At 36.9% G+C, this 26,704-nt stretch overlaps 1 protein-coding gene across 2 annotated transcripts in view; it reads left to right on the forward strand.

The window, feature by feature from the left end:
- WDR35 (WD repeat domain 35) overlaps nucleotides 1–26,704 on the forward strand; it is a 56,475-nt gene that overhangs the window by 20,465 nt on the left and 9,306 nt on the right. The window contains exons 11-22 of one of the 2 annotated variants that reach the window (XM_040224998.1): nucleotides 981–1,041; nucleotides 7,812–7,956; nucleotides 11,252–11,321; nucleotides 12,322–12,375; nucleotides 14,258–14,367; nucleotides 14,867–15,077; nucleotides 19,010–19,090; nucleotides 22,476–22,612; nucleotides 23,043–23,246; nucleotides 24,100–24,246; nucleotides 24,852–24,984; nucleotides 26,508–26,618. In XM_040224998.1, coding sequence (XP_040080932.1) covers nucleotides 981–1,041; nucleotides 7,812–7,956; nucleotides 11,252–11,321; nucleotides 12,322–12,375; nucleotides 14,258–14,367; nucleotides 14,867–15,077; nucleotides 19,010–19,090; nucleotides 22,476–22,612; nucleotides 23,043–23,246; nucleotides 24,100–24,246; nucleotides 24,852–24,984; nucleotides 26,508–26,618 — 1,464 coding nt within the window. The remainder of the gene's footprint in view (nucleotides 1–980; nucleotides 1,042–7,811; nucleotides 7,957–11,251; nucleotides 11,322–12,321; nucleotides 12,376–14,257; nucleotides 14,368–14,866; nucleotides 15,078–19,009; nucleotides 19,091–22,475; nucleotides 22,613–23,042; nucleotides 23,247–24,099; nucleotides 24,247–24,851; nucleotides 24,985–26,507; nucleotides 26,619–26,704) is intronic. The other variant, XM_040224999.1, reaches the window with a different exon arrangement.

The following is a 26,704-nucleotide window of genomic DNA, read 5'->3' on the forward strand; positions in this document are numbered from 1 at the left end:
AGGGGTGCATGATGTCGCAAGTTGAAACAAAATGAAGCAAGAAGCAGCACTGTAAACACGTCAGTTGGGGGGGATTTTGTAAGAAGTCTTATTTGGTTCTTTAAACTATGAGCTGAGCATGTGAATGATAAGCATGTAAAACACTTGTATTTTGTGGCAGTAAATAAGTTTAAGCAGTGGAAGAGTAAATCATGATATTTTACCATTTAATTTATGTTTATGAAATTAAAAAACTTTTGAGACACTGAGAAAAGAAATCATCTGTGTATAAATAGAACATTGAGAATGGGCTTGTTTGAAAATATTATTCTAATCAGAAAAACATCTGTGTAAAATAGTATTCTTAGTACTAGATATGGAGAAGATGACTAACAGCAAAAAATGAAATTATCATTAGAATTATCTTATGTAAAGTATACATTATGCTTGATTATTTTTCCTAATAGGAATCATTGATAATTATTTGTGTATATGTTAATCATTAGCATTTTAAGTTATTTTCAGTGGGTTGGATAATGTTTTTTTTCCCTGAATTAACTGAATTTTTCTGAATTTCTCATGTCATTTATATATTGCTTCAAAGGAGGAGAACGAGATGGAAACATTTGGTGCAATGGTAACAAATTAAGTTAGCCTTTATATTAGCTGGTTATAGGATAAAAATGAGTTTTGAAGTTATAGCTGATCAGCAATTTTAGAAATATAAATAATGAAATGTAGTCAGTGTACTTGTGTTTCTTAAATGGTCTCTTAAAAAATAGTGTTCTACTATATGTAGAAATCAGCCTTAGTTTAATTTTAGTTTATATTTCTTTACTTTTATGCTGTAGATTATCTTTGCTATTCTTTGTATTTAATTTTTATCAATTCTTTCTATGTTAGTGATACTTGAGAAAGAGATAAACATGGTTTGTTAAGCATTATTTCTTCTATTGTGCATAAGCAGGGGTTTTGATACTTTCTGTTTTATTTGTTCACAGTTCGTTCTAGTTCTGTGTAATTCTATTGGCACACCTCTGGATCCCAAATACATTGATCTTGGTAAGGAAATGTTAATGTTTACTCCATCTTTATTCAAGTCTTATTTGTAAACTAATCTTAAGATGTAACAGTGGTATTATTAACTAGGGTGTTATTCTCTAAAACAAGGATGAGCATACTTCCTAGTGTGCTTGGTTCAGGTTCGGTACCAGCCTATGCCTGTTGTCATAGTAAAATCATTAGTAACGTCCCATTTCACTCTCAGAAGGATCCTGCTTAGTACAATAATTATAAGTTTACTCCAGAATTCACAATAATCTCATGACTGCTATACTGCCGTTATTTGCTTTTAATGGGAAATATAATTGTATGAGGATTGGTATCCAATGTGATGATTAGTATGTAATAAACTGAGGATTATAGAAAGAATTTTGCCATGAAACCACTCTTATTCCTAATAAACTGCTTGTAAATACCTCTGTTCCATAAAGAACACTTTAGCTGCTTGTGGAAGAGAGTTTTCCCTGTCTAGATTTTTCTGATGAAATCAGTCTATTAATAGGAACAACATAAAAAATATTCCTGACTTTTTGTTTTCAGAAGACATTTGTTGCTTTAGATCTATCATTCCCTCTAATAGCTCTGCAAGTAACCATAAAAGTTTCCAAATCTTATTCTTAGTATTTTGTCAAAAGTTGTTACCAAATATTTTGTTGCCATTTCACTATAACTTCCAAAATAATGTTTCTTAAGAGTATACTAGTTTATTGGATATGGTGATAGAAAAAAATAGTAGGTTTCAAAAATTGAAAACCCATTGAATTACTGAATTATTTTCTCAATCTGATAATTAGTCTTCTTCGTTTTTTTTTTTTTTTAGATTTCACATTGAGCCTTAACAATCAAATATTAAACTCTGCCTTCTAAGTATTTTGCTGAGGACTTTGATACAAGCAAATGTAAAACATACTTGGTGGTTTCGTTGCTAAGTCGTGTCTGACTCTTGTGACCCCATGGACTGTAGCCCACCGGCTTCTCTGTCCATGGAATTTTCCAGGCAAGAATACTGGAGTGGGTTGTCATTTTCTTCTCCAGAAGATCTTTCTGATCCAGGGATTGAACTGGGGCCTCCTGCATTGCAAGGGGATTCTTTACTTACTGAGCTACCAGTGAAAAATACTTAGCTGGTCTCAGAGATTTTATACTCTATGTTTAGGGTCTCGGTATCTCATTTTTAAGCACTGAAACTTTTCAACTTCATGTCTTATGTTCACTGTTAGGTTTGTTTTTATGTTTCTCTCTATATATATATGTACATTAATGTTAGTATTCTTTGTGAATGTTAGTATTCTTTAGCTTAAAATTGTTGCAGACTCTTACCACACGAATATCTTCTATTTATTAAAAATATGAGTCTTAAAGGATAAATTATGTCAATCTTCAGATTATATGTTTTTTCTTTTTAATATCAAAAGTTTTAATATAGAATCATAAGGATGATAGAGTTAGCCTCAAAGTAATTTTAATCACAGGCAGTCTGTGTTTTAATAAAGCCAGATGTAAATCCTTTACCGTCAAAAAATGGCAAATGCTTGAGGGCATGATTATTTGTATTTTTGAGTCTTGAAACTTTTTTATTTTGCGGTCTTGCTGGCTGAAATTTTAACAAGCAGTTCTTTCACTGGTCTGCAGTAAACCCAGCCAAAGACTCAACATTTTTGTTTCATACATATCCTGTAAAATTCCTTTTTAAAGTTTTTATGCCAAATTTTCATGAGGACTGGAGGCTGAAGCAAAAAAAAAGTATTTAACTGATATTGTCCTAGGAAGTATAATTTTTGTCATCTACTCTTCCTGAAAGCCTCTGTAGAAACTTTGAAAAAGAACGTTGCATATTATTATATATTATATAAAGCTTAGTTTGTAGGGTTCTGTTGTGCTGTATGTATAAGAGCTGGATGCCATTTGGGGCACCTCTTCTTTTAGGCCCTCAATTCCCTCTCTGTGCTTCTGGCCAAAGTACTTCCTCTGCACTGTAACTGTTGATTTTCTTGTCTATTTTCCCTACAAGATTTTGAGCTTCTTAAAGATCTGTCTACATTGTTTCATTTCTGTATCCCCACTGCCTACCACTGTGCTTGCCCAGTAACAAATGTTTATTGAATGTATAAAAATATTTAAAAGAGAATCTATTTATTTAGCAAACCACCAATGAACATATACTGTCTCAGGTACTGTACTGGGTACGAGGAGTGATAAGAAGTTAATTCTCACATTTCCTGTGGGATGTCTAAACAGAGAATTAAAAATATAGTTCATCTATTGAACAGTGACTTTTTCTCCCCTGCTGTGTGCTTGGTATTGTGCAAGGTGCTGGCTGAGTGGATATTAGGGACATGTCCTCTACTTATAGAAGCTTTCATTTGAGCTGAGTTCTGAAGGATGGGTATTTCTTTGAGTGATATTTAAAGAAGAGGAAATAGCATTTGCAGAGGAATGAAGGCATGAAAAGTGCCTGAAGAGTACCAGGTGCCTGTGCTGCAGCCATGGTGGGGAGAGCACATAAGGGCTTTCTAATCTCGGCCTGTAGCTCATGCACTAAATCTTCTGTAGACCTCTTCAGCGAGAGGTAACAATGAAAGTCGTTCAGTGCAGTTTCACTTTACCAGCTCTTTAAAAGGCTGAGAAATGAATAGGTAGGAAAGTGGGGGAACGTTACGATGCAAACATTTATTTCAGGTCTTGGCATTAAAATATAATGTTACAAGCAAGTTTTACTTATATGTGAATTCCTAGATTGTCTTAAATTATTTTACGTCATTGCTTGGCTACTAACTACTACCTATTAGCATTACAAGGTTCAATTAATGGAAGCGTAATTACTTTCTTTAACACTTTTTTCCAGTAATCTTTATAGAGAGTTCAAATTTTTTCTTTCCAGATATTGAATAGTTGAGAAGGACTTGGACTGCTTTTATCCTGGCTGTGTTTTTTTCCCTAAAATATTGTATCTATTATAATATACGGTCTTCTAACTTTTTCCTAGAGGCTTAGTTCCAGGAAACTTAAGAACTAAACCACCTGGATGGGATAGATAATAAATAAAGATCTAGCATAATTTATGTAGATAGCATTATCTATGCATATGAATTTGCCAAAATTACTGCCATAATGATTCAGAAGAACACATTTCATATATATTTTTGTTTTTTGTTGTATTGACTAGTGAATTTATATAGTTTTATTATAAAAAGCAAAAATAATAACAACCACATCTAACTGTTATTAACCCTTAAGGAGAAGCAGTCTGCCATAGTGGTTAAGAACACAGACTCTGGAACCAGATTGGCTGTGTTTGTGTCCCAGCTTCTATTGTTTTTCTAGTCGTGTGACTTCAGTGAGTTAATTTAACCATTCCATCCTTCAGTTTCTTCATCTGCTAATTGGGGATAATGATAGTGCCCACCTTACAGGGTAGGTATGACTTATATATGTGAAACATCAATTACATACTAATGTAATTATATAACTTACCTGGCATAATTTTTAGAAATTCAGTAAATACTGGCATTTAAAATTTTTAAATTACTATTATTAATTATGTATTCTATGCCAGATACTATACTATGCTTATATTTATTTCTCTCTTAATGCTTCAAATAGCTCTATAAGGTTGGTAATATTATTATCTTCAATTTATAGTAAGCAGACTAAGGTTCAGCTGGAATAAGTAATTTATCTAAGGCCTCCATGGGGTCGCAGAGTCAGACATGACTGAGTGACGGACCATGTACACAAACTTAGAGCAAATGCCTGTGATTTGAATCCAAAATTTGACTTGCTGTGAACCACTAACTTTTAAATTCAGCTAATAATAAACTTGTGATTATTTCAGTTCAGTTCAGTTCAGTCACTCAGTCGTGTCCGACTCTTTGCAACCCCATGAATTGCAGCACGCCAGGCCTCCCTGTCCATTACCAGCTCCCGGAGTTCACTCAGACTCATGCCCATCGAGTTGGTGATGCCATCTAGCCATCTCATCCTCTGTTGTCCCCTTTTCCTCCTGCCACCAATCCCTTCCAGCATCAGAGTCTTTTCCAATGAGTCAACTCTTCGCATGAGGTGGCCCAAGTATTGGAGTTTCAGCTTTAGCATCATTCCTTCCAAAGAACACCCAGGACTGATGTCCTTTAGGATGGACTGGTTAGATCTCCTTGCAGTCCAAGGGACTCTCAAGAGTCTTCTCCAATACCACAGTTCAAAAGCATCAATTCTTCAGTGCTCAGCTTTCTTCACAGTCCAACTCTTGCATCCATACATGGCTACTGGAAAAACCATAGCCTTGACTAGACGGACCTTTGTTGGCAAAGTAGTCTCTGCTTTTGAATATGTTATCTAGGTTGGTCATAACTTTTCTTCCAAGGAGTGTCTTTTAATTTCATGGCCGCAGTCACCATCTGCAGTGATTTTGGAGCCCCCCAAAATAAAGTCTGCCACTGTTTCCACTGTTTCCCCATCTATTTCCCATGGAGTGATGGGACCAGATGCCATGATCTTAGTTTTCTGAATGTTGAGCTTTAAGCCAACTTTTTCACTTTCCACTTTCACTTTCATCAAGAGGCTTTTTAGCTCCTCTTCACTTTCTGCCATAAGGGTGGTGTCATCTGCATATCTGAGGTTATTGATTTTTCTCCTGGCAATCTTGATTCCAGCTTGTGCTTCTTCCATCCCAGCGCTTCTCATGATGTACTCTGCATATAAGTTAAATAAGCAGGGTGACAATATACGTCAGCGGAAACATGACTATAATTTTTAATTGTAGCTAAGCGCTGGTTAAAAATGCTTTTATATGCTTAGGAAACACTGTATTTTATTAGAAAGCAGTTAAGGTTTGTGAACTTACTTCATATCATACTAAAGGCATAATAGTTATTTGTGTCAGAGTATCCATGGTAGAATTTACTGCATATTTAGCAGATATCTTATGATTTAGTGCAGACGGGATCAGCGAAAGTTGAGCAATAAAAACCTGGACGTGGCCTGCTCCTTCGTCTCACTCAGGGCTCGCCCTGAATTGGGGCTCTGCCACCGTTCTCAGGACTGCCTTCCAACCAGCTGTTCTTTAAAGGAAGGCTTCTTGCTCCCTCTAGAGTTTGGTAGCAGTTGGTACACATTTTGAATAGAGAAATCGTGACAGTTGTAATGAAAAAAATTTTTTAAAATATAATTCAACTTACTGAGGTATTTAGCATATAAAAATTTTTGTATTTGAATCTCAACTTGTTTATTCAATTAACACCATACCGTCAGTCTAGTTTCTAATTTTTTGTTCAGTTCCTATGTCTCTTACTGCCTTAAATGTCCTTTATTTGTACTGTGGGAAGAACTCCCTGGTGGCTCAGACGGTAAAGAATCTGCCTGCAGCGCGGGAGACATGGGTTTGATCCCTTGGAGAAGGGCATGGCAACCCACTCCAGTATTCTTGCCTGGAGAATCCCTGATGTACAGAGGAGCCTGGTGGGCTGCAGTCCATGGGGTCACAAAGAGCTGGACACAGCTGAGCGACCAAACATGGTACACAGCATAAGAACTCCATAGATGGTGCCTGTTATTAACACTTTCCTATTATCCTGATTTTATTAGTAATTACTTTGTACAGTGTTTGTGAATTGAAAAATATGTTTTGTGCCATTTTAACTGTGAATTTAGAAATTAGGTACTAAAATGATCTTTTATGAGTTTTTTGTTTTTCTGTGTTTTGTGTGAATGTGTGTATTTCGTTCTATATCGTTTATTTTGTTTATTTTTGCCTGACTAACCTTGGGCAAGTTATTTTATATCTTTAATTCTCTGTTTCTTTATCTGTTTACGATGGATTTTCTATTTCATCAAAGGGTACACAGTGGATATTTAATTAAATATTCACTAGGAAATGGAACAGATGAAAAGATATTTAAGAGAATATATTCTTAGTGAGAAGGAACTTTGAAGAATATCTTTTTCTAAATTAATGATGGGTGTATACCTAGGAGTGGAATTGCTAGGGCATATGGTAATTCTGTATTTACCATTCTGAAGAACTACTAAGCAGTTTCTCAAAGTGGATGCACCATTTTACATTCCTACCGTTTCTCCACATTTCTGCAAATACTCATTATTGTCTGACATCTTGACTCTACCCATGCTAGTAGATGGGAAGTATCATTGTGATTTTGACTTGCATTTGCCTCATGCCTAATGATGTTGAGCCTCTTTTCATTTGCTTGGTGGCCATTTGCATATCTTCATTGGAGAAATGTCCATTCAGATGCTTTGCTCAGTTTTTAATTGGATAATAATAAATAAATAATCTAATTTATTGTGATATATTATTGTTACAAGTGTTATTTGGACATTCTAGATCTAATTCCCTATCATATATTTGATTTTCAAATATTTTCTTCCTTTTGTGGATTGTCTTTCACTTTTTAGATGGTGTCCTTTGGAGCACAAATATTTTAATTTTGATGAAGTCCAGTTTATCTCCTTTTTTTTCTTTTATTGCTTGCATTTTTGGTGTCATATTTAAGAAATCATTGCCTAACCCAATGTCACTAAGATTTACACATAAGTTTTCTTCTAAGAGTTCTGTATTTAGGTCTTTGATTCCTTTTGAGTTGATATTTTTGTATGGTCCTGTAGGCTTTTGACTCTTCTGATTTCTCAGACTGTGTTTGGAGTATTCCGTCTGTAAAATAAGGGGTTGGACTCATGATCGCTGAAGTCATTTGCGGCACAAACTTTTTGTGATTCTAATTGTAACCAAATTGTCTTTCTGTTCTTTTTAATAGTGCCATTATTTGTTACAATGACCAAAACCCATGTGATAGCAGCTTCGAAAGAAGCATTTTATATCTGGCAATATCGTGTGGCAAAGAAGCTTACAGCATTGGAAATTAATCAGATCACCCGTTCTCGAAAAGAAGGGAGAGAAAGGTATATCTTTTAATGCACATTTTTTAGTGGCTCAGCCATATCACATTTAAATCAGACATAGCTATTTATAAATTGTCATGCTTGAGAACTGTAAATTGTTTTGATTACTAGAAATAATATTTTTCCATTAATTTGAATATCTTTCAGATTTGTGTGTTTAAATTTTTAAAATTAGTTTTACTTTTGGCTGTACTGGGTCTTTGTTGCTATTCTCAGGCTTTCTCAATTTGCAGCAAACAGGGGCTACGCTCTAATGGCAGGGCATGGGTTTCTCATTGCAGTGGCTTCTCTTGTTGTGGAGCACAGGCTCTCGGATGTGCGGACCCAGTAGTTGTGGCTCACGGGCTTAGTTGCCCCGTGGTATGTGGGATCTTCCTGAAACAGGGATCAAACTGGTGTCCTCTGCATTGGCAGGTAGATTCTTTACCACCGGACCACCAGGGAAGCCTTGTGTGTTTAAAGAGAAGTAGCATATGGTGTAATAAAAAAAGCCTTTAAAGACCGGAAGCCTATGTTTTTATAAGGAAGGGTATTCTCACTCATCTACTCTCGTCATATTACAGTTGTAATGGTACACTGAAATGTGATTATTCAATTGAAATCTAAATGTCTAACCAGAACTTCATTCTTATGGGTTAGTGGTAGAGGTTTTTCCAGGAAAGTGGGATGATTCTATTGTCATAATCATCACAGGAGAGGCAGGTCCTTAGACACAGATATGGAGAAAGTCTGTAGGTGGGCAGAACAGGTCCCTCACCTTATTTCTCTTGCCCTGGATTCCTGGGGCTTGGGGGTTGGGACTCTTTCTTGGAAGTGGGGGTAAAGACGACTGTACCACATGGAGAACTTAGGAGCCCTGATGCAGGGGTTCTTTGTAGTAAGTATTGCAGGGCATGTACTGTGTTCTGTAAGTTATGTTGTCTCCGTTAGTGACATTCCATGTTTGTTGCTCTTTTGTTGTTATTCTGAGACTTTAAGCAAAGCGTTTGGTTGAGTAATTTTAACCTGATGATTCTTAATGAAGGCACAGGCCTGTGTTGGTGGTGGTGGGCAGCGAGCAGACTTTTCAGAAATCTCAGGTTGCTTTTTTCAAATCATTTTCCTCCAAACATACTTGAGATCTTAATGCAGTCTCCCCTTCCTTTTATGACTCACTTGTGTACTAAGGTAGGCGATATAACCCCAGTAAAAGTATTTTGGATATGTGAATTCATGTGGAAGCAGGAAAAAAAACAACAGTTGAAAGAGAGTCCTTGGTGTCTTCTCGGTAGTCCTGAGAGACTCAATGCAGATTGCTTCTGGCCTCTTTGCGGAGAGCACGTGGCAGATGTGGCAGTGATAACAGGAGACCTGCAGTTTGTGGAGAAGGTGGACCTTAGGACAAGGCTGAGGAAGGAAAGTCTAGCCTCTCCCTGGAGTGAGTGTCCCCCCTGGAGTGAGCTAAAGTGATCCGGCTTTTGTTTAAATAACGAAGGCATCATTTCCTTATAGGCTTCCCTGGTGGCTCAGAGGTTAAAACGTCTGCTTCCAATGCAGGAGACCCGAGTTCGATCCCTGGGTCGGGAAGATCCCCTGGAGAAGGAAATGGTAACCCACTCCAGTATTCTTGCCTGGAGAATCCCATGGACAGAGGAGCCTGGCAGGCTACAGTCCACGGGGTTGCAAAGAGTCAGACACGACTGAGCGACTTCACTTCACTTCACTTCATTTCCTTATATTTCTGTCTGGAATATAATTGCTAGTTTTAATGACTTTGGGCCAGTTGTCTCTGAACTTTGGTTTCATCATCTGTAAAATACAGCTGGCGATGGTGATAAGAGCCAGCATTGATTGAGTACTTCTTGTTACTTCTTGCGTGCCAGAGCCAGCATTTATTGAGTACTTCTTGTTACTTCTTGCGTGCCAGATACTGGTGTGTCTTGTCAGTACTCATATTATTCCTGTTTCTCAGGAAACTGAGACACAGAGGTCCCATCTCTGCTCATCCAATCCTCTGATAAGCAGAGATGGGACATACTGCCAGGTTTATCTGGCTCTGAGCCCCTTGACTCAAGATTGGCGTTTCTTGTAGCACCCTACTTGTTTTAATAAAGGGATTTGGGTCAGGTGATCTCTTGAGAGACCTCGTATTCTAATCTTTGACTTTTACTTTGTGACAGCTAAGTAGAGTTATTGACTGTATGTACTTAATGGAAATGCATTAAAAAGTAGAAATATGGTTATCTCTAAATTGGTATACCTTCCTGTGTTTCATACAGTTCTGTCACCTATATTTATTTCACATTCGATCTCCGTATTATATTGATGGAAATACAAATGTGACTTCAATTTAATAATGATAAAATTTAATGATATTTTAAAAGTAGAAAATGGCTTAATTTCCCATGATTATATTGCAGCTACAAGGTCTCAAACTCCTTTTTATGGATCAGGCTCTGTACATGTGTGCTTTACAAACATCATTTAATTTATGCCTCTCAAAAGTCCTGCAAAGGGCAAATTGTTAGCCTTCTTTTATAGACAAAGAAATTGAGGCTCAGAGAAGTTAAATAACTTGCACAGGGCCTCAGGGCTACTCTGCTCCTCCATTCGTTTTACTGTTTTTTTCAGCAGACATTATAGAGTGCCTGACAGTGTGTGGCAGGCACTAGAGATGCAGTCTTTGCCTCTAGGAAAATCACCGCCTAGTGGGAAAAGCAAGTAAACTAGCAGTGACACTGCGGTGTGAGTAAGTGTTACAGTAAAGGTATCCTAGAGACGGTACACCTGAGGTGGCGCCTCTTCATAATGCAGGGAGCTTAGGGGAAGGTTCTTTTCTTCAGAACGAAAATCCCATTGACTAGAGCTTCCCAAATCCACTTAAGTTTTACTTTTATTAAGCATATCGATAAAAAGGAAAAAGCATATCGAAAAACAGAAATTCCGTTTCTGTTATGGAGAAACGACAGAGACACTTGGTGCTTTAGAAGTTGTTCCTGACCGATGTTCCTTGGGAGAGTAAGGGAAATATCTTTTGCAGCTTATTGAAATTCATTGGAAATCTGTGATTCAATGTCCAGATATAGTTTTGCCCCAGCTTCCAGGAATATGGCACTTGCATAACTAGTAAACACGTGGTCAGTAGTTTCTGCCTTTATAAGGTTGAGCTGTGTCAAGAACTCTTTGAAATAATCAGGACATTACTATTAAATAACAGTATTCATTGGTGCCATCCAATCCTTTAATTGTTCTAGAGATCATGAAATAGTATAAACCTTACTTATACTGTCATTGAAATTTGAATTTTTTTTTCCAGAATTTATCATGTTGATGATACTCCTTCTGGATCATTGGATGGTGTGCTTGATTATAGTAAAGCCATTCAAGTAGGTGATTTTATTAGTGCCAGCAAATGTTAATATCCATAGATTTGGAGATACTGTAATTTTATTTTGAGACATGAAAAAAATTTGTTTCCAGTGAATAGCATATTATTCTAGTAATTCTTTTAAAAATTTCTATTCTGATTCAACTTGTTCTAGATCTGCTATGTTTTCTTCTTTTGATTAAAAAATTTTTTTTATTTTGACGCAATCTTAGGCTCATAGGAAGTTGCAAAAATAGCACGTAAAACCGCTTTACCCAGCTTCCCACATGGTGACATCTTAAGTAATGGTAGTATAATATCAAAATCAGGAAACTGACATTGGTAATGATGCTGTGAACTAGACTACAACTCAATTCCTTATTCGGTTTTCACTAGTTTTCACATGTAGTTTTATGTAACTTTATCACCGTAAAGGAGCTTGCCTCATGCTACTTCTTCATTTTTGTACTCACTCTCCACCCCTTCCTTGTCCCCTGGCAGTCGCTAATCTGTTTCCATCTCTATAGTTTTGTCACTCTGAGAATGTTCTTTGAAGAGAATCATATAGCATGTCACCTTTTGAGAATGGCTACTTTTATAAAGATCCATCCAGGTTGTAGCAGTGCCATACCATGTACCCCTTGTTTATTTTGGCATGCTGAATGTTCATCTTTTATGACTAAGCTCAAGTGTTTGCCTCTCCTCCCATTTTGGTGTAAGTTTAGGCTCCTCCTTCTGTGTTCTCGAAACTCTTGTGTTTACCTCTGCTCTGATCACACTGTACTGTTGTTAGGCGCTGGGTCCACTGTTCCCCACTAAACTTTTGAGTAATCCCTGAGGGCAAAGATTACATCTGAATATCTCCAGCGCTTCAATGTCTGTCACATAGTAGGTGCTCAGTAAGTAAATAGTGGTTAATAAATATATAGCTGAAGTATTCTTAGTGAATTGCATACCACCTTATACCAGATCAGTCATTCAATAAATGTTTGATAAAGAGTAACATTGATTTATTTTAGGGCACAAGGGATCCGATTTGTGCCATAACTGCATCTGATAAGACATTGATTGTGGTAAGTGGTTAAAAAAAAAACTTATTCTATGAACAGTAATCTTTTAAGTGGTGAAAACAGGGCAAAGCAATATGTTTTGGATTTGAACCTCATCTTGTGGGCACCTCAAGTTTTACTAGGTCCAACAAAAGAAATAAAGTTTCAAAGATTGCCTCAGAAATTGTTAATGATTTGCAAAAAATAACTGTGAAGGTAGTAGACTCATGGCCAGCTGGGGAGAGTCTGTCACTGGGTTGAATGAGCCCTGTAAAGATTGGCCAACATGGAATAAATTGGACGGTGGCAGTAGGTCTTGGAAAGTTTCCTCTGTATGTAGTCTGCTTTGTTTTGTACTGGAGAAAGTGCTTTGGCTCAGCTGTTTTCGTAAGACTTAGAATGAAGAGGTAGTGTGTTTGCTAGCCAATAAAATAAAGAAGTCTGTGGCAAATTTTTGCTGAATTTTTCAAATCAAATCAGTGTATCAATGTTATAGTGTCTCTTCTTGAGCTCTGATATTTGAAAATAGTGATTTTAGAAATAAATGGTGAATATAGTAAAGCTGGTAGAGTCATTAAACTTGAATTATGTAAATAGATCCTTGAGTGTGTGTATTTCCAGTTCTAGTTACATTCTTTAGACATTAGCTAAGTTTATGGGGGGAAAATCTTAAGAACATAGTATTCATTTTTCTCACCAAATGAATTTGGTGTATGTTTTAAGCAGTTTGTCTTACAGTCAGCTCTGTAGAGAGTCTTTTCTTTTTATATTCTTTGTTACACAGCATGTTTTTCAGTTGTGTTAGTTGTGTTTCTGACATTTGCAGGAAAAAATAAAAAGAAAATGCAAGTCAGATCAACCATGAAAATGGACTTAATTCCTAAATGAGAGAGTCTCCCTATAAGAAACACTCAGACAGTTTTAATACTAGCAAAAATTTTAGTGGTAAAGATACCTTCTGCATGGAAAACTTTCCACTGTTGAAATATAAAGAGATTTAAAAACCATGACGTTTTCAAACTCAAAGTTATAGGATCTACTTTTTAAAAAACAAAATCTGATTGCATACTTCAATATATGAGATCTTTTAAAGCTTGTACCTGTCTTTTGTACATTAAAAAAAATATCTGCCCTCGTTACCAGTCCCTTGCCCTCCCCAGTCTTCCTGACAGGCCTTCTGCAGAAGCATGCTCAGAGGAGAGAGCTGCTCCTGGTAGAGAGGGGGAGGGAATAGTGGGCTGAGGGTAGTCTCCTGTTTTTTCCCATTGCCATGGCCCCAAGCACAGTAGGGTTTCGCTGTCTGTTGCTCTGTTGATTTGTCAGCCTTAAGGCTTGCACAGAGTTGCATGGAAACTTACCTTCTGTTCTATGTTTAAACACATTGAAATAGTACTCACTGTATCACTGCTTTCTGATCATCACCTTTTGCCACGAACTGGTATCATATAGATGGCTACAGGGTGACAACACAGACTTTCAGTGACAACTGTATTCATATGGTGGTCTTATATTTATTTTTCATGTATATGAAATTTAGTTCAGTAGGTGCTGTATATGTTAGCTTTCAGTGTACCCTGAATATTAACCTAAACAATTGTAAATAACCCTAGATATGTCTTCCATCTGATATAAGACTTTGTGTATTAAAAAGAACTAGGTTTCTGACTTTCTTTTCTTGGATATTACATGAAAAATATTAGATCATCTTCAGCCACTTTAAAAAGGTTTTAATTAAATTAGGAGGTAAATATTTACTCAGAACATGATCAGTATCAGAATTGAGAATTCACTGTGACACTACCACTTTGGATGTGAAGCAAATGTATGAACATATAGAGAGACCTGTAGTTGTAATTTAATGTTATTATGGTAAATAGGTTTTAGTAATCAAAAATATTTTCTGTAGAGTCGTGAATCTGGCACCTTTCAGAGATACAGTCTTCCTAACGTTGGTTTGATTCAAAAATATTTCCTTGATTGTCAAGCCTACCAATTATCCTTGAATTGCAACTCTAGGTAAGTCTGAAAGCTTGCCATAGGTAAACTGTCATCCACTGGGATTTATATTTATGTAACAAATGCAAAGACGTGTGTTTGTTTTCAACTTGTATAGTCCAGTGTGGTTTTACTATACTAAATTTGTATTTAAATATTATATTTATTAGGAATATATATACATACATACATACATACATACATACATACATACATACATACATATATATGTTTTTCTCTAATTGGGCAAAATATAGAAATTCTACTGTAATATTTTAGGTTATTTGCATAGCAGTTGCTTTAGTCCCTTGGATACTTTTTTCTCTCAAGGAAGCAAAATGGAAAGTACCCCATGTCTTCTATCAAATTTATAAATGTTTGTTTAAAGTTAATTAGTTAAAGCCATTTCTATCTTCTTCCTGGGTTCTGATGAAGTTATTTTGAAGAATGGTGATAGGTAATTATACTCATGAATGTGAGATTACTGTTTCTTCCCCTCCTCCAATTTCATTGCTTTTAGCCGCCTTGCTATCATCGACATCTTAGGAGTTTTAACCTTCTTTGACTTGGATGCTCGAGTGACAGACAGCACAGGACAGCAAGTCATTGGCGAGTTGTTAAAATTGGAGCGAAAAGATGTCTGGGATATGAAGTGGGCCAAAGATAATCCTGATTTGTTTGCAGTGATGGAGAAGACAAGAATGTATGTTTTCAGAAACTTGGATCCTGAGGTAAAACCAAGAAATGAGCATTAATGGTACATAAATAATGAGCCAAAAACCAAAACCTGGACATTTCTCCTTTGTTTCTTCAAGAAATTTGTTAGTGTTGGCTGCATGAATTCTGAAAATAAATAGGAACATTTCTGTGGAACTCAAAAATATTTGGTCTTAAGTGGGATTAACATTTATCTTTTAAATATTCTCTACTTTCACTGAAAGGTACTTTCTAAGCATTTATCTGTTCTATTTAAAAGATGGAACCTTGGTCACTAACTGTATAGTCTTTATTTCTTCCCTTGTCAAAGTTTTTTTAAAAAGAGAATCTGTAGTCTTATTTACCAAAGTTGCTTAAGGCAACCTAACCGAAAAATGGTTTTGAAAAGTGGTCCTTTCATTCTATTTTGCCTGTTCTGTGCTTACCTTTGTCTCATTTATATTTACATGAACTTTATCAGCCAGTAATCCATGTTCTTTCTCATCCTGATAATCTTGTGGACGATGACTAATAATCTACTCTCTCTGGTGTGTCAGAATGCTCCTTTCTTACTGATTTTTAAAGTTATATTTTTTATTTTCTACTTGTGACTCACATCAACTGATTTTTAGGCACTGAACTTTCCTGTCAGTCTGCTCTGTAATCCTTAGCTATTGTGTTTGGGAATTCAAAATTTGAGTGGTAGCCTAACCAAAACATAATTAAGAAGATAAATCTTATAAACAATTTTTGAATTATCTGTGGATTTTCAATTTGAAATTTTCAGTACTCTTATTGTACTCCGCTAGTTGGAGAAGGCAATGGCAACCCACTCCAGTACTCTTGCCTGGCAAATCCCATGGATGGAGGAGCCTGGTGGGCTGCAGTGTGTGGGGTTGCTAGGAGTCGGACACGACTGAGCGTCTTCACTTTCACTTTTCACTTCATGCATTGGAGAAGGAAATGGCAACCACTCCAGTGTTCTTGCCTGGAGAATCCCAGGGACGGGGGAGCCTGGTGGGCTGCCGTCTCTGGGGTCGCACAGAGTTGGACACGACTGAAGTGACTTAGCAGCAGCAGCCGCAGTGGAAATAATAAGAGATGACTTGATACGTGCTTTATGGCAGTAACTGATGTTGTTTGGACCTGTAGTTTCCTTCTTGGGAAAATATTACATGCTGGGGCCTCTGAGCTACTGAAGATTTTCTGTAATAATTTATTTAGTGGTAAACTATTTGCCCTTTTAATATCTTAAATTATTTTCAGTTTTAATATCCTAAATTATATACTTATTTGAGCCCTATTCAGGATCTTTGGGGCATGGCTGAGTGACTTTCCCTTCCCTTCAGGATTTTTGGGTTGGCCAATGACCTGATGTAAATTGCTCTCAAAGGCTTAGTTATAAAGCTCTTAGGTGTCTTATGAAGCCACTCAGTCATGACCGACTTTTTGCGGCCCCATGGACTGTAGCCTACCAGCCTCCTCCGTCCATGGGATTTTCCAGGCAAGAGCACTGGAGTGGGGTGCCGTTTCCTTCTCCAGGGGATCTTCATAACCCAAGGATCGAACCTGAGTCTCCCGCATCGCAGGCAGACGCTTTACCGTCTGAGCCACCAGGGAAGCCAGGTGTCTTATGGATCTTTGTAATTTTTAGACCCTAAGTAATAGCTCAAAGGGCTTCCCTGGTGGCTGAGATGGTAAAGAATCGCCTGCAATGCAGGAGACCCAGGTTCAGTCCCTAGGTGCAGAAGATCCCTGGCAGAAAGGAATGGCAACCCACTTCAGTAATCTTGCCTGGAGAGTTCCAAGGACAGAGGAGCCAGGCAGGCTCACAAAGAGTCGGACACGACTGAGCGGCTACTACGTCCAGAGGCTCAAACGAGGGGCATTCAGGGTGTTGCCTTTGACCTGTATAAGCACAGCTGTCTCTCAAAGGTTTAAAGAAAGCTTGACCTTTCCAAAGAAACAAGTGTGGAAATTTGGCAGGTAACCATGGGATAAACTGGAGGATGGAAGTGAAATACTTTTTGAATGTGAGGGTCCTTTATCCATTGCTGGCCCTATTTAGACTGATTTTGAAATCATATGCCTGGAGAAGTGAGAGGATTATGCCTGGCTGTTTATAATGCGTGTGCAGCACACATGGTGAGTCCAGGACCAGGGCAAATCTTTGCTTAGTGGAAAGTGTTCTTAAGTAGTTTCAAAAGAACAACCTTTAATTTATTTATTTTTGGAGTTTGTTGTCTGGCTTGGCAAGTATTTCAGTTTTCTGTTAGATTCAGAGGTAGGTGCATTTCTTAACGACTTAACCACTGACTGAATTTCTTTATAAACCGTGCTAAGCTGCTGTTTTCATTCACGAGAACACTGGCTGGCTGTGGTCCCTGTTTGGTCAGTTACCCTTCTTGCTGTGCCTCTAGCACATGAGGACAAAACTGGACTTCCTAGAACTCCTTTAGGACATCGTCTTCTGTCCTAAGGCGACAGAGGGTCTTCTGGTTGATCCTGGCTGATCACTCTCCTTACCTTTCTGTTTCTCCTTTCCTCTTTGATATTGGTATTATTTTTTATCCACAGATCATCTTTTATGATTTTATCTTTTGTCTCTCTTGCTTTGTTGAATTATCTAGCTAGAAATAAAAAATTTTCTAGTGATGAACCTTCTTATACAGGTATACTTGGTTTACATGTAGTACCAAAAGAAAGCCTCTAAAAGGTTCCTACAGTTTATAAGAAATATTTCATCACATGTACTTGTTTGTGAGTTAAATTTTGTTCTGATTCTTTCTGTTCTTAAAAGCATACTATTTGCCTTTATGTAATATGATTTTTTGAGGAAGTGTAGGGATTTTATAAAGTTTTCTCATATAATTTTAATCAATTTCTACTTTTTAAAGAAAATATATATTTTAAAACCTAATGAACATGTATAATATGCCTGCAAGAGCCTCAGTATTAAACTTGGACATATTAAGTGCAAACTAAATATGATTCAATATTTACTTATTTTCATCTTTTTAGTGTCTTCCTATTATTATAATTTTGAAGTTTCTATTATATATGAACCACTAACTTTCAGGGTTATAAATCTGATACATTATTGCATTTGGATTTTAGGTTACTTTCTATTTCTTTATGACTTTACACATATATTTTGAAAAATTGCATTCTTGAATTATTTTCATTATCAGACATTATCCTATTCTTTTTGCAGTGTTCTTGGAGGTATTAAGTATATTGGGAGTTTATTTCTTTCTTATATAATATTTTAACCTATTTTTTCCACTAGGGGTTTAGGACAGCTACTTTACATTATAATATGCATTTGCTCTACTTTATTTCTACATGCCTGTATAACAGTAGGACAAGAAAGAGACATATAGCACGTTCATGTATTTCCATGTTGGCAAATTAAATCTCATATAGGAAATGAATCTATCAACAATACCCTCTGGCTAATGTTACAGAGGACGTACTTTTCATGGTATGAGACTTCTTTGATATATATATATATATATCTCCACACTTAGATACAAATTTCATTAAGAACTAAATTTAATGTTACATGGAATGAATGAGAATTATCAAACCGTATAAACCATCTTTGGATTAATTCAGAAGCTGATGCTGGATCCCATTAGGGAATTATACTGCTTATGTGAGGTGTGATCATCATCATATGGCTATGTAAGAGAACAAACATCCTTATGTTTTAGACATACATACTGAAATAGGAGTGAAAGTCATGATGTCTCTAGATTTACTTTACTTTAAAATACTTTAGCCAAAAAATTGACTGAAGTATATCTCCAAACTGTTAATATTTAGATGGTAGATATGTGGGTGTTAATGACATTCTCTCTACTTTTTTGTTTTGAGAATTTTGATAATAAAATTTAAAATCATGATAAGTCAAAGAAGGGAAATTTTGTACTTTTAAACATAACATTTGTTTTTGTCTTTAAAGGAACCCATTCAGACTTCTGGATATATCTGTAACTTTGAGGATTTAGAAATTAAATCTGTCCTTTTGGATGAGATATTAAAGGTAATTCTTATTAAAAAAAGTTACATTTCTGTTGTTGGCTTGACTGGAATTCGTTTTTGTACTGGGCAGTATGGGGTATGGTTAGGAGTGTGGGTTGCAGAATTCCAGCCCTACTCTGTCACTCACACAACGTTTAGACAGCTTCCTTCATCTTTTAAAGTTTCATTTTCCTTTCCTGCTTGTGAGCCTGTTTTTATCTCTATAAAATGTGAGTAGTAATAGTACCTTTCTTATAGGATTGTTATTTTGTAAGATAATGAGTAGAAAGCAGTTAGTGGAGTGCTAGGACCAAGAGCTCAGAAAGGGTAGTTAGTTGTCATTATTTTATGTTAATAACAGAGAAGGCTGAAGAAATATTTGATAATTTTCTTTAGTCTTTTTCTTGTTCTAGAATATTTGAGTAACTTCTTGTTTGGAGGTCCACCTTCCTTCCATTTTTATTTTCAGGTTTTATAAAGTAATCTTTCTAAATTCCAGAGGGTTTTTGAACTTCTACTTTGACCTTCATTGAACAGTCTTTGAGAATTTTTTACTCTGAGAATATATTGCAAGTTTACTTTCATTTTATCCAAAGTGTTTATTTTCCTATGTACTATGTATGTTTTTTGGAATTGGGATAGTAGATTTTAAATTTCCAGAAATGTTCCATTTTATAACATGTTTTCATATTTTAGTTTGATAATGTAAATTGCCCCTTTTATTGTGATCCAGTTTTTTCTGTATATGATGACCACACAAAAGCAGCAGGAATGGCCCCCACCCCAAATTTTGTTTGCATGTCGAGTATAAACACCGCAGACATACCAAAAGGATGTAAAAAGATCTTACCTACATAGTGAGGTTTCTCGGGGAGAAAGGATAGCTTTCCTAAGCTGATTCAAAATTGATTTGCGAGCAAGGAAAGGAGACAGGCTAGGGTTTTTTGGGTAACTGTAAGGTGGGGCTAGAGTGAGGGTTCCCATAAGTAGGTAGAGATATGTGTGGTTTGGAACTCCTGTGGCACCAAAGGATGGAACACTTAATGCTTTCTTGTCACCTTATCCAGATGTGAGGCAGACGGGGGAGGAGTCAGGATGAGGCTTAAAAGCTCTCAGCAATCAAACATCAAAAAGGAAGGTCTGAAATTCTGTTGCAATCTAGATATTTTAACAATTGCATGTTAAATTGCTTCAGTTGTGTCCGCCTCTTTGTGACCCTTTGGACTGTAACCTACCAGGCTCTCTGTTCATGGGCTTCTCCAGGCAAGAATACTGGAGTGGGTTGCCATGCCCTCCTCCGGGGGATCTTCCTGATTCAGGGATTGAACCTGTGTCTCTTAGGTCTCCTGCACTGGCAAACTGTAACCAATGTGTGGAAAGATAGATTTGATATGATAGATTAGATAAACAGGAATAATTTTATGAAAGTGGCATCATTGTACAATCTACTTTTTTAGTGTTCAGTTTAATTTTTACAATGTGACAGTGAATCTGAAGAAACTGTAGAACTTCAGATAATTTTTTTTTTCCACCACAAATGTTGCCGTTTTTCTGGGTTAAGAAAGAAAACTATGAAAAACTAAAGAAACTAGTGAAATTGAAAAACTACTGCTTTTAAACAACATCTTAATATTTGATTGTGCACTCTAAAAGATGATGTTCTTACATTTTCTGCCTCTTTCTCTCCTTTCTTCATTAGTTCTATTGTTATTTTTACTTTGTCAAGATTTAGAATGTTTACATTTTGTATTCTAACCCTATTTTTCCAGTTGTTTAGTCTTATATTTATTTAAATGAAAGCTACTAATCAGTGCCTTTTTCTATATTTTCCCTGTGCATGAGTTCTTAATTTTGATTAATCTTTTATTTGGCTGGATTTCATCATTACAGGTTTTTTCAAGAAAGGCTCATAGTTGCTGATTGCCTTGAATTCTGGAGTGCTTAAAAATGATTATATTGACACTTGTGAAGAATTTTTAAAACACGTATTTAACTGGTCCAGTTCAGTTCAGTCTGTGTACTTTAAAACTCTTGACTCACTGGGCACAGTTTGTGTGTATCTTGTACTAGGCTAAAGAATCACTGCAGTACTATTGCCTGGTTTACTGTTAGGGGTTGTTAAACTGAGGGAAACCATGTTCTCTGTGACAGTTTGGTTCTCTGCCTGACTTACTGCATACAAAGCCATAAAGAAAAGAATATTGTCATATCATAGTTCCCTCTGAGGCCTGTTGACCCAGGAAATATTTATCTGAACTGTGGATTCCTTCAAGCATACAGTTTTAAGAAATAATAGGAGTGTGGTACCCCTAAAAATAATAGAATGTTATTTGCCAATTATATGTCAAGAGGAAAAAGAAATGACATGAGAAATTTCTTGGAGGAAGGAGTGCAGAAAAAAAAGGAAGGGAATTAACACCTTTTTGTGAGGTGTTTGTTGTTACAACTGTACCTGATAGATATTTAGATCAGGAAGGTTCTTGCTAGATAAAATTATTTATCTAAAATTCATCTGTTCATGGATTCAGCAAATATTGTTTGGGAACAAGTAAAGACAGTTCCTGGCCTCCAGTAGAGAATCTGGGGAGATGGACAAGAAATTCAGCAACTAGAAGAGGATTACAGAGAAGGCAGTGGCACCCTACTCCAGTACTCTTGCCTGGAAAATCCCATGGATGGAGGAGCCTGGTAGGCTGCGATCCATGGGGTTGCGAAGGTCTGACACGACTGAGTGACTTTGCTTTCACTTTTCACTCTCACGCATTGGAGAAGGAAATGGCAACCCACTCCAGTGTTCTTGCCTGGAGAATCCCAGGGACGGTGGAGCCTGGTGGGCTGCTGTCTGTGGGGTTGCAGAGAGTTGGACACAACTGAAGCGACTTAGCAGCAGCAGCAGCAGAAGAGGATTAAGGGTGCTGTGGTTCAGTCAGCAGATGTATTTCTTCAAAGGTCTGAAACAAGTGTGTGTCAGGTTGGTTCTGAGACTGAATAAGGTGAATAACACAGCTGGACATTGTGCTCAGTGTTCGATATGGTATTATGTCATTTAATCCTCACAATGCTAGAAGGTAAATTTGATTACCATCCCAGTTTTTTTAGATGAAAAATTTGAGGCCTGGAGAAATCAGCTGGCTTGGCAGTGATACCCAGTTAGCAGTAGGCACAAGCATGATTTGACTCCAGGCTCTCTAGCTTCAGAGTTGATGTGTGTAACTGTAGTGCTGGATTATGGGTATTTTCCAGAAAATTCAAAAGACCCACACATGGGAATTTCTTTTCTTCCCAGTTTTGCTCATAATATGATGCAGTTGTTCATTTGCTTTTTTTTTTTTTTTTAGACTGTAAGAGGGAAATACATACTCTAAGGGCAACTATTTGGATTTCTCTCTTTTCATCTTTACTTTTAGAATCCAGAATATCCAAACAAGGATTATATCATTAACTTTGAGATCAGGTCCCTGCGAGACAGTCGAGCACTGATCGAGAAGGTTGGAATAGAGGATGCATCTCAGTTCATCGAGGATAATCCACACCCCCGACTTTGGTATTTAAAAATAAATAAATGAAACCTCATAAAGTATCAAGTGTAAAATCTCAGCCGTTGTCCACTACTCTGATGCTAGATTCCTGGTGGGAATAACTTTCATTCTTGCTCTTCTTTTTAAAATACAGAAATTTAGAGGTGGAAATAGTCAACATAAGCATAATATTAGGACTTCCCTGGTGGTCCAGTGGTTAAGACTTTGCACTTCCACTGCAAGGGCCATGGGTTTGATTCTTGGTCAGGGAAGTTCTGTGTGAAACCCAGTGCAGCAAAAAAAAAAAAAAAAAAAAAAGATGTTTATAAATTTGTTAAAATAATCACTTCCCACTGTGTTTCACTAGAAGCAATAGATGTAGTAATTGAATTCTGATTCAAGACTGGTTTATCTGTAGTTCACCATAGGCTTTTATTGTTTCTCTTTTTAATATAGGCGCCTGCTAGCTGAAGCAGCTCTTCAGAAACTGGATTTGCACACTGCAGAGCAAGCGTTTGTGCGTTGCAAAGATTACCAGGGCATTAAGTTTGTGAAGCGCCTGGGCAACCTGCAGAATGAGCCCATGAAGCAGGCAGAGGTGGCTGCCTACTTCGGTCGGTTTGAGGAGGCAGAAAGGATGTATCTGGATATGGACAGAAGGTAAGTGCTGAAGGTGCAGGCATCTGGACTGCTCCCAGAATCCACATTTTTTTTTAAACAAATGAGGATTGTAAAATAGACTAAATATATCACACCATTTCTTTTAAAAAAATAACTTCAGTTTGGATTCTAAGTCAGACATTCAACATGACCTTAATTTATGCTTTGTAATTCAGGGGCAGCTTTCTCCTCTGTCTTTACGTGATGTTAATGACTGGCCATGGGAGACTTTTTCATTTGGTAGGGGAAAACCCATGGAACTACAGAGACTAGGGGCTTTACCATTTATTGTACCACTCATTATTTAGGTTCTCTGTTTTGGTTTAGGTCATTATTTAATTTTCTGTTGTCAAGGAGCATGAAATGAGATTCCAAGGTATTTAGGGATTGAGTTTTATTCTTTATATTTCATTTTTCTTTATGTAAACTACTATATGAACTTCATTTCAGCTGTGAACATTATATCTAGTTTTTATTATTTGTGCTTTCAGGAGATTGATAATAATGCAACTTAAGCTTTGAAAAGAAATGTTAAACCAAACATGTAAACATGAAATAAGCTTGATCATGTCTAAGAAACTGATGAAAAGAAATGATTATTATTGAAGGGATTATTTTGCCAAGTAAATTGAAAGCCTAGGAGAATAAGAGGCAGAAAAGTGTTTCTTTTTTCCTGTTGCAGGTTCTCCCCATTGCCTCTTCCCTGGTCAGGCTAAATTTCTAAAATGTTTAGAGACTTAACTTACCTGTCTTTTCATTGTTGTGTATTCTCAGTATCGGGGAATTGAACCTAGCACATAGCAGGCACTTGCTAAATGCTTGTTGAATGAATATCTTTTTTTTTTTTTGGTAGAGATCTGGCTATTGGCCTCCGGTTGAAGTTGGGAGATTGGTTTAGAGTACTCCAGCTCCTGAAAACTGGATCCGGTGATGCAGATGACAGTCTCCTTGAGCAAGCCCACAATGCCATCGGAGACTACTTTGCTGATCGACAAAAGAGGTAGGTCACCTATCTGGACCTCCCCATCCATTCATTCTGCACTTGAAATTGTAGCTGCCTGTGTAGAGTACTTCCCAATGAAATAATGCCAGGGAAATGAAGACCATCCTTCCAGGTCCCAGAATTCACGTAGCCCTAGTTACCATGGAGGAGCAAGGGGTCCTTCCAGTTGTCAGGTGAGCATTGTAAGGCTTTGGAGTTTCAAAACTCAGAAGATGTATGCTTTAACACCAGGTAGCTTTCTACTGTTTGTTTGCTTGTTTTATTATAGTAGCTTATTTTCAGAAATCATTGGCTTTTATTCTGAAGCTATCATTTTGATCAGTATCCTTACTTATTTATGTCAGTGTTTGAAAATACAACTGTGTGTCAGAGTAAAGTAGTATTTCTTAAGAATATTCAAAGAATATTGTAACTAAAATATGTTATGCAGTCTTTTTTTTGTTTTTCAATTTATGTGCTTCAAAGATATTTTATAACTAAAGATGATGATTAGAGTAATACTATACTAGTGCTGCCATTCTAATGAAAGAACTTTTTTGGTGAAAGTGCTTATTTATCAGGAGATTCGCATTAGTTTAAAAGTTTTTCTCTTCTTTCTGTAGGTTGAATGCTATACAATATTATGTACAAGGCCGGAACCAGGAACGCTTAGCTGAATGTTATTATATGTTAGAAGATTATGTGGGATTGGAGAATCTTGCCAGTTCACTTCCAGAAAACCACAAGTTGCTTCCAGTAGGATATTATACATTTCAGTTTTGGGAGTTGTTAGGTTACTTTATAAACTTTTCTGTTATAGTGAGGAAATGTACTTTGTAATATGGAGAATTAAAAATTATAACTTCACAGTTTCTAAGATGTGAAATGATGCTTTAGTTATTAAAACAATTTTGAGTATTACAGAATGCTTCAAAATGGAGAAGGAAAAAGTCAATCATATTCCTACTATTTTAACATGATTACAGTCTTGTGTGGGGCTTGTCAATTTCATAATGTTGCTTTAAAAATTAGCTGAACACATGAAATATTTAGATGAAATAATATGTTGTTAGAGATTCTCTTCAGAGTGATTTGAGGTGGGTGTGGGGAGTAGTACGTGTCTATATATGTTTGAAATTTACTATAAGAAAAGTTTTAAAAGATAGCTAGACTTTAGTAGGTTATATTAACAATAAAGAATTTAACGTTTTAAAAAAGAGTGAAACTAAAGGCAGAATTCTCTGTAACTTTGTTCTAAATTTTCTTCTTTGGGCTCTTTAAATTAATTGTTGCATAATTAATGCTGCTGCTGCTGCTGCTGCGTCACGTCAGTCATGTCGGACTCTGTGTGACCCCATAGACGGCAGCCTACCAGGCTCTGCAGTCCCTGGGATTCTGTAGGCAAGAACACTGGAGTGGGTTGCCATTTCCTTCTCCAGTGCATGAAAGTGGAAAGTGAAAGTGAAATCGCTCAGTCGTGTCCTACTCTTAGCAACCCCATGGACTGCAGCCCACCAGGCTCCTCCGTCCATGGGATTTTCCAGGCAAGAGTACTGGAGTGGGTTGCCATTGCCTTCTCTAGCATAATTAATGGGGAGAGAAAAACTTTGACCATTTAGATATTAAGAAAGAAAAAAAAATCCAGATAGTCTGAAAATTGGCAAGTATAGCCCAATGGGCATAATCATTCTTTGTTGTGGTTCCCCTCTTCCATTTTTGGCCTAGTTTCCTGAACCGATGAAGAGCCAACTTGTCTGAGACATTGCTTAATAGAGGTATTTGAGAGCCCTGTAAGTGTGAGATTTCCCTTAAGCCTCTAATTAATGATTAACACTGAGTATCACATCAATCCTTTAAAGGTATTTTTTACCCACTAGCTTGGGGTTTGTTTTGGGGCTTGGCATTTCTGTAAAGTAGCTACTGAAGTGAAAGAAGACAAGAGTTCAGTATCTTTAGAACCTGGTTGAAAATCAGATCTTGCTGTGAGCCAGTGAAGCACAGATTTTATAAAAGGTGATGCCTTAGCACCCTTTCTAGTTAGTAGCCTCTGCCTCTATGTCCGGTTAAAAGAAATATTACTATGCTGTTTGCTGTACAATCACTAAGTTGTGTTGTACTCTTTGCGACCCCATGGACTGTAGCCCTCCAGGCTCCTCTGTCCATGGGATTTCCCAGGCAAGAATACTGGAGTGGGTTGTCATTTCCTTCTCCAGGGGATCTTTCTGAACAGATGCCTTTTCCTTGTTCTGTGAAATTTGATGGTAATGTTTTGTCCACAGGAAATAGCACAGATGTTTGTGAGAGTTGGAATGTGTGAACAAGCAGTGACTGCCTTTTTGAAATGTAATCAGCCGAAGGCAGCAGTGGATACCTGTGTACATCTCAACCAAGTAAGGAGCTGAAAGTCACCAGAGTGATGCTGTAAGGACTGTTGCCAGGACAAGGGTTGGAAAGCTTGAGACAGATTTTGTGAAAG

This window comes from Oryx dammah, unplaced genomic scaffold (assembly GCF_014754425.2).
Source record: "Oryx dammah isolate SB20612 unplaced genomic scaffold, SCBI_Odam_1.1 HiC_scaffold_25, whole genome shotgun sequence".
Taxonomy (NCBI): Eukaryota; Metazoa; Chordata; class Mammalia; order Artiodactyla; family Bovidae; genus Oryx; species Oryx dammah.